The 13,304-nt window shown below is 36.4% G+C and overlaps 1 protein-coding gene across 4 annotated transcripts in view; it reads right to left on the bottom strand.

Annotated features, from left to right (window-relative positions):
- The window catches only part of SPECC1L (sperm antigen with calponin homology and coiled-coil domains 1 like), a 70,432-nt gene that overhangs the window by 14,366 nt on the left and 42,762 nt on the right, over positions 1-13,304 (bottom strand). For all 4 annotated transcript variants that reach the window (XM_068412357.1, XM_068412354.1, XM_068412355.1 and 1 more), the window contains 3 exons: positions 11,779-11,862; positions 9,820-9,976; positions 6,432-6,534 (listed from right to left, as the gene is read on the bottom strand). In XM_068412357.1, the coding sequence (XP_068268458.1) occupies positions 6,432-6,534; positions 9,820-9,976; positions 11,779-11,862 (344 nt within the window). The remainder of the gene's footprint in view (positions 1-6,431; positions 6,535-9,819; positions 9,977-11,778; positions 11,863-13,304) is intronic.

Raw genomic sequence — 13,304 nt, 5'->3', positions numbered from 1 at the left:
TGTGGTTTTTTGAAAAAGCTTGGTCAGTATAATGAAATCAATCTTGCATTAAGCTCTTATTTCTCAAAGAATTGACGGTAAACAGAACATCAGCCTAAAATCTCTGACATAATTTCTTCTTTGTTACTGCTTTTATTAAGTAATTGGCTCTATTGAGAGAATTCTGCTGGAATCTAATCCGGAATTTTTCTTCAAGCCATTTCAGACCACAAAGTATTAAAGCAATTGAAGGACATACTTTCAGATAAATTGTCAAATGAGGAATAAGCCTTTCTAGAGATAGGTGAACTACAAGGAGATTTATCAGTCCTTGCCTATTAATGTTTAATACTTAGGATGGGAGTGAAGTCACCTCTAGTATTTGGGAGAGATTTTTTTTAAAAAGGCAAGTCTAACAAAAGGAGTTAAGAAACAGGCTGTTGTCATAAAAAGATCCATGGAAGTCACTTTCTGACCAGAAATAAAAAACATGAGATAAAATTCTGTAAGGCTTTTCTGGAGATAGAGATAAGAATATCACATTTTACAAAATCAAACAGACCAAATTCTATAGTCCATTCTACAGTCATGACAAAGAGGGGAAAAAAAGATCCACCCTGATGGATCCACAACCAAAAAACATTTCAAGCATGACTCAAGCTCCTATTAAACTGCAAAGTGCAGAGTAAGAGCAGTCACCACAAAACAAGTATTCCCTTGCGCTCACATAGAAAAAAAAGAGTAAGCAAGATTCTTCCTGAAGCAAGGTTGAAATGTAATAGGAACAAAACAATCCATCAGCTTAGGCTGAAATACAATAGTGGTTAAACAGTAAATGAACTGGAGTTGAACATGAACCAGAAGTGCATCCTTGCAGTGAAGAAGGCAAACCGTATCCTGAGCTGCATCACGAAGAGTACAGCCAGCAGACCGAGGGGTGGGAATCTTACACTCTGCTGGGCCCTTGTCAGTCTACACTCGGAATACCGTGTAGAGCTTTGGTCCCCCCAGTTCAACAGAGTCATTGAAGAACAAAAAAGGGTCCAGCAGAGATACCAAGATGATTAGATGGTTGGAGAACTTGACAGGGGAAGAAAAGTTGAAGGAATTTGGTTCAGACTAAAGAAGATTCAGGAGAGATGTAATCAGAGTCTTCCAAAGCCTAAAAGGCAGTTACAGAGAAGATGGAGGTACTCTGTGCACAAGGACAGATGGTGACAGGACAAGACACAACAGGCATAATTTCTTTCCAGGGAAATTCTGTCTGGATATAAGTAAAAAAGTCTTCACCATGAAACAATGAAGCATTGGAATAGGTTGCTCAGAGAAGTGGAGGAATATCCCTCACTAGAAACATTCTAGACTGCTTAGCAGGGCTCTGCATACCACCAATCTCAGGTCTGTTCCAACCTATGACTTTTCTAGAATTCACTATTTTAAAGTGGTTTTAACCAGTGCAGTGCTAATTTTGAAATTCTCTCCTATTGCTTTTTGCAATAATCCTAACTTAACTGAGAGTCTTCTATAATCAGTGAAAATATTTTTTTTAAAAAAGCAACAGATATTAACTATTATAACCCAGTGATTCAACTTACTTCCCCTCCCCAAAAACTCCACAGCTAAGAAAAAACCTGCAAACACCAAAAAAACCCCAACTATAGAAACCGTGGTTTCTAAGATATAGTTATAAACTAAGAACAAAGTTATTTTAACTATCTCTTCAGCGGACATATCCACAGCTGTCTTCAATCTCCCTGAACTATGTATATTACAATTTGTGCAGGGCAAACTGCATAGCAGCTATTTCTCCATCCCTTGGCTCTGCACAAGGAGAAGAGGTTCCCACATCCTAACTCAGTTTGGCTCACAAATGAGTTAGGACACAGAGAAAATAAAAACATGTGTCTATGTCTCTGTTGTATTAGTTAATGAAATAAGTGGGCTGAGAAAGCAAAAGCATTAATATGATCCTGTACTATAATATATTAAACCATTAAAACAAGATTTGAGGTTTAAGTGTACAGACTTTGACAGGCTTCTTCCCATGGCAGAAAATTACTATTAAAAAGCTTTTAAAGGCTTTTAAAGACACATACACACACAAAAGCAGCGAATATCCATGTAAAAAATAAGAAAGGTAAACTACAAAATAACTTCTATCCATTGCTCCATTGAATCAGGATTCACTGATTCTCAAATCATGGATTAAAGCTGAGGCTATCAGTACTTCTGGCAGTAGGTGATAACATAGAAGTATTTCTGGAATAGACTTAGCAGCAGTCCCAACTACTGCCTCTTCAATTCCCAGCTTCTGAAAAGGCAGTAAATGGCAAACACAAACCATCAAACCTCTTAAATACTGATTGTTAATGTTTCTTTCCATACCAAAGACATGTATTTTTCAGTTTTGGCACAAAAAAGAACCATAAAAGGAGCAGTCATTCTCAAAAACCCAATAGCTTCAGACATGAATGTTTGAAGCACTTACAGAGATACAGACAGCTTCATAATTTATTCTAAATTTTGTTGTAATTAAGTCTAACAACTTGACATTTCTCTTGTATCAGAACCCAATCCAAACAGAAAAAGGAAGCATGTCCTTCCTTAACTGAACAAGATTTGGCTAAAGCATCACAGCTTAAACCAAGAAGAGAAGTGTTTTGGCAGCCTGACTACTTTGATGAATCAACCAGACAGCACCAGGGAAAGCAAGCACACCCTGGGATCGTTATTGAACACAGGCCTACATAAGCAGAGTCTTGTCCTCTTTCTGTGCTTGCTTTAAAAATCAATATAATACTTTGAGTAGAATATGATCAGGCTTAGTGTTGATAAAGACACGTGTACATAAGAACAAGTTTAAAAAAAAAAAAAGCAACCTGAACCATCTTTTACCTTTAGCTTTGTTATTCTACACTTATTACGTGAGTACAAGTGAAAGCATTGCTTGATTTCAAGGGGCATTCAGCATAGCATTAGGTGCCCATACATTCATACTCAATCACACTGTTCAATCACTAAACCATTTTATTGTTTATTGCAGCCATGTAAATAATAAGTTTTAAACTTTTTGCAAGACATGTAGCTTTGATCTGTATAGGAGGTAAAAATTAGGTGATCTTTCCAGAAAAAAGCAGCATTGCATAATTTAGAGGACAGGTATTACAAGGCTATGTTAAGGAGGTCTCCTGGTGTATCTGTAATTAGGAAGCATGGAAAGCTTAAGAAAGGTTAAAAAAAAATTAATCTACTCTTGCTGCTATCTTGTGACAATTGTTTTTTTGGTGTCAGGCTTCTGGAGGTGAATTATCTCTCAGAATGCTGACAAAAAATGGAAAATAAATTGAAATATTGTAGATAAGAATGGGTAAGGATGTGTGTATCCTGTTTACTGGTCCCCTTCTTTACATAAAACATGCATGCTCACATCCTTTTTTGGACTTTTATTAGTTGTGTACTCAAAATGAAAGTAGCTGTGTTCCAGCTAGGGTAAATGCTCCATAGCAGCTGGACGGGATTACTTTATGCTTTGAAGATATCTGGAATTTATGACAGTTTTATGACACTGCACATATTTTAAAGGAGCCAGGAGAATTCTCTTCTCTCTGGAAAATGCAGCACTTGGCGCTGTGCTCTGGATCAGTATGTCAGATCCTGAGTAAAGCTAACACACGATCAAATTTCAAGTATTTTGTGCCTGTTCATCTGAAAACTGAAGGTGATTCGCTCCTCCTTTATTTATATGCTTAAAAAACCACTCTTATCTTGAGAGCAACTGTCCTCTTTCATGGCTGACTTTCTGTTCAGCCCTGAATATAATTAAACTCAGTAATTTAGTGAGTGCAATACTGTCTAGACCGAACAGGATCTAGACGAAAGTTCATACAGAACCTGCCTGCTGTTAGTTTTGCAACGACCTTCTGCAGATCACCATTCTCCAAACCTAAGCTTCAAGGAGAAATTCTGCTTGCAAACAACACTCAGACAGCAGGTATATTAAAAACAACAATATAGTTAAAAGAAAAAGCCATATGATTTTTTACGTTGGTAAGGATTTCTCTTATTTTCATTGGCTATTTTAACCTTATTTTTTTACTGAAGTATTCTTTAAAAGATACCAGATTTTGAACACAGTTAAGTATTGTTTCACGACTACATTTCAAGAGATCTATTAATATATTCCCTCCCAAATTTGCTTGAATAAATCAAGAAAACCGTACAATGACAATAGGACAAAATTAACAAAATAATTATTCTGAAACAAAAGCCTTCTGAGACTTCCTTTTTCTTTTCCTTGTTTCCAAATAATTGTTAAATTCTTCCAGGTCATTTTAGAACTTGTTACAGACTCAATTTGCAAGTATTTTTCCTTTAACCTGTTATATTTGTAACTAAACAAATAACAGCTAGCATTAATTTAAATTTGTAACAGGACAGAAATTGGTGACTAAATAGAAAGTGGACCTACTGCTACTCCTGCAGAGGAAAAGGCTGGGATATTTAGGACTTCTCTGTTTTGCATGGCTCACACAGCAGCTCAGAGACAGCAGACACCTGGTCAGTCAGCATGCAGGGAGCTCTAAAAAGCACGTGCTGGCTCTTGCCCAGATGGTAAGCCAAACAAAAGCAAACAGTGGTACAGAAGAAAAGTAGAAGGATGGGAAATGCTGGGGATAAAAGGGAACTGTGGCAGAGTATAAGACACTAGGAGGAGCCGGAGGTAAGAAAAGGTACCCTGTCAATATTTGGGTGACAGGGAAGTAGGAAGAGAGCTAGAGTACCTTAAGCAGGATTGAATGAAGGAGGGAGAGGTTCATTATTCTAATGCTTGTTTACTGCTTCTCAGTTTTGAATCCACATAAATTAAAAAACTAAGCGAAGCTTCAATTAAAAAAAAAAAAAAGATCCTTATTGATAACATCGCTGAGATGCCAGAAAGCTGGATAAGCACTATGCACAACAAATACAATGCCAGATATGTTTAAAACATAAGAACACCACTAACATGGTGTTCAACCAGAACTGAATTTCAGGGGATGCTGAAAATAATCAAATTCTGTACAACAAAGAAATGAAAAATGAATGTGCCTAAAGCAAAAGACATCCTTCTCCAAAAACTAACTTAATATAACCTAAAATAAATATAAAGGAAGGCATGCATTGGTTCTATAGATGCGATATCCTATGGTTTCTCAGTAGCAACACAAGCAGACAACCATATTACACTTGCTAAAGCAAGTACAGTAAGGCTCAAAACCTATTCTTCTACTAGTGTTTATAAGACTCAAGTAATTACAAGCAGCAATCTGTATCAACAAAAGCATGCTCTTGCATGCGCACACAACTATAGAATGAAAAGTTTGGAATACTTTCTATTACTTTTCCTAACCAGATAAGGAAGCTCTCAAATTCACCTTTCATTTCAAGACAATATGGGAAAATATTTTTGCATTCAGTTTTAGTGGATTTATAAAGAAATATAACATCCTGCTTTTTTAAAAACGGGGGGAAGGAGAAAGCCTCTTTCCACACAGAAGCTTCTTCTCAGAAATAGCACAGTTTAGTACTAGACGTGCCACAGGAAGGGGGGGAGGGCCTATATCACAAGCCTGTCCATTGTACTGAAAGACGACTTTTCCTATGGATGGGCGATCATCCTGTTATGTGGCTCTCAACTTCCTCCCGCATTGTGAGTCTCAAGTCATGGAAAGAGTAAAGTTTTTAAACTGAGGATTGTGTTGGGAACTCGAAACACTTTCAATACAAGCTAACCAAACAAATACATCATGGTCAGACTATTAACATCCTGGTTTAGTTTGCTGAAGCCACTATTCTTTTGGAAAAATAATGTAATCAGGAGAACTCCGGATAGTTATCTTGTTAGTCCTTTTGGCTTCTGATAACATTTGGACTAACTGAAAAAAAAAAAAGTCTGGAACCGCAGTAGAAAGCCAAGTTCAAAATGCAAGACAATGCAACCTTCACAAAACAAACTGTCCGTAAATAGAGACTAAATGGGAGCACATTGAAAGATCCAAATAAAACTAGACTAATTACCTATCAAAAAAAAATCTCTGAAATCCGAGAAGCGGTACTCTAACTGCCTTTGGGAAACATTAACTTAAACCTTAAGTTGCTAAAGTTTCAGTTACAGTTTCCAAAGTGCAATCTGTAAAAGGCTGTTTTAAAGTGCCTCAATAGGAGGTCAGCTGCCCCCTTAAGAAAAAAAAACAACAACCTCACACTATTATCAAGGTGGAGCAAAGTGACTAAAGAGCTATTAACACGAGTTAGGTTAGGACTCGTAGCATGTGTTCCAAGGCGAGAGTACAGTACATACCAGTGCCATTGCAATCTATGCAGTCAACTGTGGAGCAGCCTGGTTCCTGCCATTGGCACATTCTGATGTGTTGCAGCTACAAGTATGCTACGTTAAACAGCTCTACAGTTACCTGATAGCCTTCTGTTTTTTTCTGGCACCACTTCAGCAAGGCATTTCTCTTGGATCCTCCATATTCTCTTGCTAGGGCAGACAAGGGATCTTTCCTCTCTTCCCTAGGAACAAGGCAAAAGTGCAACTTACACCTTGTAACGTATCTTTTGCAACAGAAATGCATATTGTACAAGCTTAAAAAAGGACAAATTATTGTCACAGTGAAAGCAGTGGGGCATGGCACTACTGACTGAAAAACAGGACACAGAAAAATTCCTGCAGAGATTCAAGAGTTAGTTTGGAGTAATTCTTTCATTAGCAAATCATCCTTCTTTTCCCTTTAAATTAAACTTTTTTTTTCTAGACTTTTCAATCTCGATATTTTTTCTAAGAGTTCAGAAAATTAAACTCACAACATACAAGTTCCAGCTTGAACCATTAAGCTAACTCAAGTGACTTTATTTTGTATTTAGAAAAAAAATAAACTGATGCTATCTCTTTTGCATCTCATGGCTGATTACAAATGTCACCTTGAAACAACAAGTTTGCATATTAGCAGCATGCCATTATTAACAGAACATTTGCCTGAGATCTGGAGTTCTTAAAAAAGAGGGGGGAGATCTAACTAGGCGGATCTGCCATTTGATATACTGGCACAGTAATGATTCACCTTTTTCAAATAAAAATGTTCAATTACCAATAAAAATTATCAATTAATTTCACTTCCAGTCTGTCAAGCTCTCTTAAGTCATTTTTACTTTAAGGAAAGATTGGGTAAGAAAAGAACGAACATATCTGGGCTGGCCAGTTTTTCACATGAGTCTTACATTACAAGCACCTCTTTACTAGTATTATTTACATAGTAAATACACATATTTACTATGTATTACAGAGGATAATACTTTTGTGGTGGCCTAGTTACATGATTCAGTATTTCAACAGATACTGTAGTGAACAGTCTCTGACAAAAAGACTAAGTATTACACCATTATGGAGCTTAGTTACTGGACATAAAACGTGCCACCAGATGTTCTTATTTTTAGTAATTTCCTTCTGGAAGATTAAAATAAGATCGCTGTCAGTGAATCCATACTGCAAAGATTTCCTCATCTGCCATTTTTAAAAGAGTTCTATGAAGATGTAAGCAAGATTCTCACAACATCCACAAATACGATACCCTAAGTTACTCCTCCTGGATATTTCCAGAAAAGACATATAGATTGTATACATTCACTCTTAAATCTTCAACTCTTTGTTCTTTACAGCCCATTTGGTGACTGGGAAGAGGGGTGGAATGTGGAAATACATAGTATTTTCAATGGATTCTCTGCTGCAGATTTATAGGTAGCAATTCTCTAGGTCCTGCTAGGGGAAAAGAAAGCATCCAGGGAATGTGGATTTCTTCGTGCCTGTGTGCTACTAACGAACACCAGAGACTGTTCCATGTATCAGCATCTGTCACTCAACACATAAAAGAAGAGAACACGTGCCAACATACAACAAAATGTTCTAAGGCACTAATCTTAAGTATATGTTCTGCAATTTGCATGTCCAGTCTTCACCGAAATACAGATGGCAAGATCTCAAAGTTGCTTAGAAAGAGACAACATTTGAAACATCCATGAAAATATATGCACAGCAGAACAATAAACAGGAAACAGTAAGTGCCTTTGAGCATGAAAGATAGCAGTATGAGCCTTCAAACCTAACTGCTAATCTCAGAGAGATTTAACATGACAAGGAAGTTGCCAATTGTGTATTTTAAATATGACATAAATTATCTGCATACGTTACTGTATCTAAACTTCATAGGTACCACACAGCCAGAACGATGCTTCAAGAAATTCTGTACTTCAGTCTTGAATCAGTACATATTTCAACAAGTCAGACTGGTGTATTTTTTTCATTGGTGATTGAGAAGTGGTTTGACATATAAACCTTACAAGTTAGTATATTAGGTCAATGGTATTCCATATCAAAGAGCCAATGAAGTTTCAACTAGAAGAGGGAAGTAAACTGCAAATATTTGTTTTAGTGAACTATAGCAATAACTGTTTATTTTATAACAACTTTCAGAAAAGGTAGGAGACAAAAGAGAAACCTGATCACATAATAACATCCAGCAGCAACATTCTGAGGATGGTTCCAAAGAGCGTGCTCATCACTGTGCACCCACTGCTGCAGAGTCCACTGCTAAGTCTTCTTGTAGTGCTTAGCATTGCAGTCAATGGTCGGGCAGCGTAGTAATGATTATCGTAATTATAACTGTACAATTTTACCATGAAATGCTATGCAATTTGCTACAGTCTGCAGGCTGTCATCAATGCAATATTATATATTAAGAGTTCAAAGTTCATATATATGTGGTTTAGTCTTTTTTTTTATTTCCAGATGTACTCCGTGTAAACTGTGGTGCTAACACACACAATATTAATTACTGCTGGTAAAGTACCCTCCAATCCAAACTCAATTTCATTTCTGCACAGTGAAAGGAGAGCAGTGCTGAGGCATGCCTCAGCTGATTATAGGGAAATAATTTTCAATAGCACCCATAGCTGTAAATAACTTCAGGATTTTATAATGTAATTATGACATATTGCAAATGTCTCAGAACATTAAGGCTTTAGTATTTCTGCTGTACAAAAGCTGTGTCAGGAAGCTCTGTGTTAAATGGTCTTGAGAAAGTCATTTAACCTTTGCCTGCCATTTTCCCAATCTATGAAGCAGGGCTAAGTACACACTTCACTTGCATATCATGAGGCTTAAATACTTTGAAGTCCTTTGACTGATAACACTACAGATAGGAAAAGTTTTAAATTTATCACAGACTTATGTTTTTATCTTACTAACAAAAGGGGGTTGCCTGGCCATTTGTTACTTAGACTTGCACTATGATTTCATCTGCAGAACAAATCACCCAGGCCCATTCACTCATGGCTATTTAGAAGACTTGGCAGTGTCTGGAATTAAGACCTAGTCATGCTGCTTTTTGTCTTCAGCTGCGATTACAAAAGTTAAGGTTTACCATGCGGTCTCCCTGGGTACAAGCTACTCTGAAAGATTTGTTCAACATGCCGTAAGCTCATTTCCTGAATTTGGCTTCATGGTATTTTGAATTGATACGATGCTATTATTTAGTGACATGACTTAGCTTGGTTTTCTAGGGGAGCACAAAGATTTGGTATTGACCTCATAAGCTCTAAAAAGCCTAACTTCTGGTCTAACTTTTAAAACATACACTGAGCTGCAGAAAACACTTTCTGAAGCTGTCAAAGACTGTTGGAGATCATTATTGTATGGGTAGCAGTAGAATCTGCAGTCTTAGTGCCAACGTTGTATACGAGACATATGCAGACAGATACCTATGAAATTAACACATTCCAGTGCACCAGAAAAAGGGTTTTTACCTTATTCGACTCCTGGTTGTAGGGGTGACTGATGCTGTCGGAGAAGATGAGAGTGACAGCTGTGGTGAGGTGGTACCCATTGCCATGAGAGATGCTGGAGGTGCTCCATCAGGTGCACTGATATCCCGTTTGATTTCTTCACTACTTCTTCGAGACACTGAGTGGGAAAATGCCCATATATTTATCATTTGCAAACATAAAACCTTTCAAACTCATTCTTGCTTTCTGAAAACATTAGTTCAGAAACAGTGTATGGAAACCCATATACAATACTAGGCTTCAACATTTTTCTTGATACTTTCCACTTGGGAAATATCAAGGATTTGATGCACTACCAACATTTATGATCAAGCCTGTATCTTGAAGCAAAGAAAATTTGATGAATGTATATTAAAGCAATATCTCTACTTCCATTTGAAGGATTTTAGGAATGAGAAGGAATTTTAACACCAAAACATTTAATTTTTCCCTAGTCCATGTAGTTCCTAGTCCATGCTGAGCCTCGAGTAGTTAAGAAAAAAAGAAAAACAAAACCGAAACAATTGAGAGAGATCTGCTTTATTTCCACTTAATTTTAATCAAGAATTGACATCTACGTGATGCTCTGGACATTAATTAAATATCATTAGCAAGCAAATCAAAGATTGACCTGAGACCATTCAGCCACATTCCACAGAGCTTGCTTCATTTTATCAAAAGACAAACAATTTTTCTTTCAAATGAAAGCACAAGCATTATACTCTGTAAAACCAAAATTGGAACGGTTATGTTTTCTCTACACGGAAGAGTTTCCAGTTCAAAGTATGAGGTTTGCCTCTTATACCTAAATAGTCACCATTGTTTATGTTTGTGCAAATCAAAGATATAACTCTCCACATATATCAGAGACTTATTTTCTAATGACTTGGGACAAGTACATTACTTTATAAATACCAGACACAAGAAGTTGGGAAAAAACAATTTTGGGTAGATTTTTTTTTTTTTAGGACCAATCAAAATGATCTAAACCACAATTTCTTCTTGAAACCATCTACTCAAATATAGGTGTTTTTTTCTATTTGTGCTATAAATCTTAAAGATTTGTTTTTAGAAGCCCCTGCTGATAGTGAGACATCAGCTTGATACTAAACTAACACTCTACATAAACTTCTATTTAGCAACTCTATTTTTTTAAAAATTCAAAGTTAACACCAAATGTACAACCACCACTATGAGTAATACTGAAAAATATTTCTAGGTTATGCCAGTCACAAAATGGACTATTTTAAAATTATTAACTGCAAACATTCTTTTGTCCCACCAAATGGGTAGAAGTTCTGCTAGGTAATATGCAAAAACATCTATATGCATTAGACAATGTATAGTGATGCATCTGTTACCTAAAGAGAACAATCCTCCTATTTTAAACCATTGACAATAACTCTTTCCACAAACAAAAATGGAATTGCTTAATTAGAGAAGGATAATATGCTTCTCTGCCTCGTTCAAAAAAAAAAAATCCTACATGCAAGCAGTGAAAAGTAACAGCCAGGAACAGTTTTCTTTCCTCACATATATCGTGCACACCAAAATTATGTGTAATACAAGGAAAGATGACAGACATCACCTGTTACATGCATGATTCATACTCATTCATCTGGTACGTTGGTGCAAATCTGTATATGCAACAGTAAGGACACTACACGTGCAATTAAAAAAAACCCTCTTCAGTTCCACTTGATGGAATAAAATGGAATATTATTTTACCATTGGACTTCAGTTTCTTTCCCCATATACTTCAATAGAAGACTTAAACACTGAAAAGTACGTTATTCCAAATATCCAAATAGAGTTTTTTGACAAGAGCTTGATGGTCTGAAGACCAAAGTTGTCTCTTGAAAAAGTAAAATAGATCTGTAAGTACAGAGTTTAAATGAGAGTTCTTAATTTTACTAATAATCTAAAAAACATGGTTATTACCAGAAATAGATTTGGCACTTTCCATAGCCGGTACTCTTGGCAAAGATGCTGGCCTGCTGGTAGAAGATGTCCTCAACAAATGGTCTGGAGAAAGAAAAAGAAGACAGAACACAATTAACGAAGATTCCAGTTAAATGTAAGACATTTAGGTATGAGTCACGAATATTGTCTACCAGTGCCTGAGTTTGGCTGTTTTAGTGAGTGCAACTGATTTTATCTGTGTGAAAGAGAAGGCCTAAATTTGCTCATTACCAATAAAGCCCACTAAGAATACATCATGACCTTCTTAATCCTTTTTCCCTAAGGCCTCTTACTAATCCATTTGCCCTAGTCTATAAAAAACGAATTGTTAAACCAAAAGGCTGAGCAAGGAATCCCCATTTAGCACACGGCCAAAAATATTCAACATGCCATTCACAATGTGGATTGGTAAAGCAGATTGCTTTGTCCCTCATGTGATTTCCCCCCACTTTGGTTTGTTGGGTTGGTTTTTTATTTTTTAAACAAAACATGCTTTTTTTTTTTTTTTACTTTCCCCATGCAGTAGGGTCAAAAAGGTGCCTTTACATATTGTAGGGAAAGATTAGTTCTGCCTACTGCCAATGAGTAAAATGAAACTACAACAAAATTCATTTTCTGTAGCATCAAATCAAAACTATTTCCTACTGTAGAAATCTTCCTTCAAATAAAACCTTTAGACTGTAAACAAAAGGTTTACATACTCCTATGTAGAAACACTTAGAAGGCAGTAATTTGAATACAAAAAACCGTGAAGAATGAGGATTAAAAAAAGTGAAACCCCGTTCATCAGTTGAAAATGGGACATAAGAAATATACATTGCTACAAAGACACTTAAAAAAAATATATGCAGTTGTAACCAGGAATTCTGTCTGGCACATTCTCTATCGGAATGCAGTCCTGCTCCTGCATTAACTGACTAACAAAACCAGAAAAACTATATAAAGCATACCACTCATTTTGTGTTTAAGCTTATGTCTACCCATGAGCTCTGTAACAAGTAAAGAATCCTAAACTATCTTCTTGGAAAGGCATTTCAATATTCCTAAAAATATCGAAGTTTCTAAAATTAAAACTCCAGCTGCAATGTACAAATAACCTCAATATGCATTCAAGAAAAGCAAGAAGGAAATCTGGCACATACAGACTATTATGAAGTGCTACAAAAAAAAACCCTCAACCCTTCAGAAAGCATCAGACCTCGGGAATACCAAATTGAGAGGAAACATTCAGCCTGGAGTCATATGGGGATTATCTTGAGAAACATCTACAAAAAAAACAACCCCTAAAGCAGGCATAAATCAGAGAGCTACACCCAACACATGATAGCCATTCATTCTCACAGGAAGAGCACATTGTGAACAGTGTTTTGAGAGACAAAGCAAAGTTCACAGGACAGGGAAATATTGGGAAACAGATAAATCAACACTCAATTCCATTCAATTTTTTCATCTGGCTCCTGAAGATTCAATACTTAATAAGTTTATATTTTGTTATTCACATGCAA

Source organism: Nyctibius grandis, chromosome 14 (genome assembly GCF_013368605.1).
Source record: "Nyctibius grandis isolate bNycGra1 chromosome 14, bNycGra1.pri, whole genome shotgun sequence".
NCBI classification, from domain to species: Eukaryota; Metazoa; Chordata; class Aves; order Nyctibiiformes; family Nyctibiidae; genus Nyctibius; species Nyctibius grandis.
Note: the sequence above shows the minus strand (reverse complement) of the source record. Positions and strands in the feature narration are given on the sequence as shown.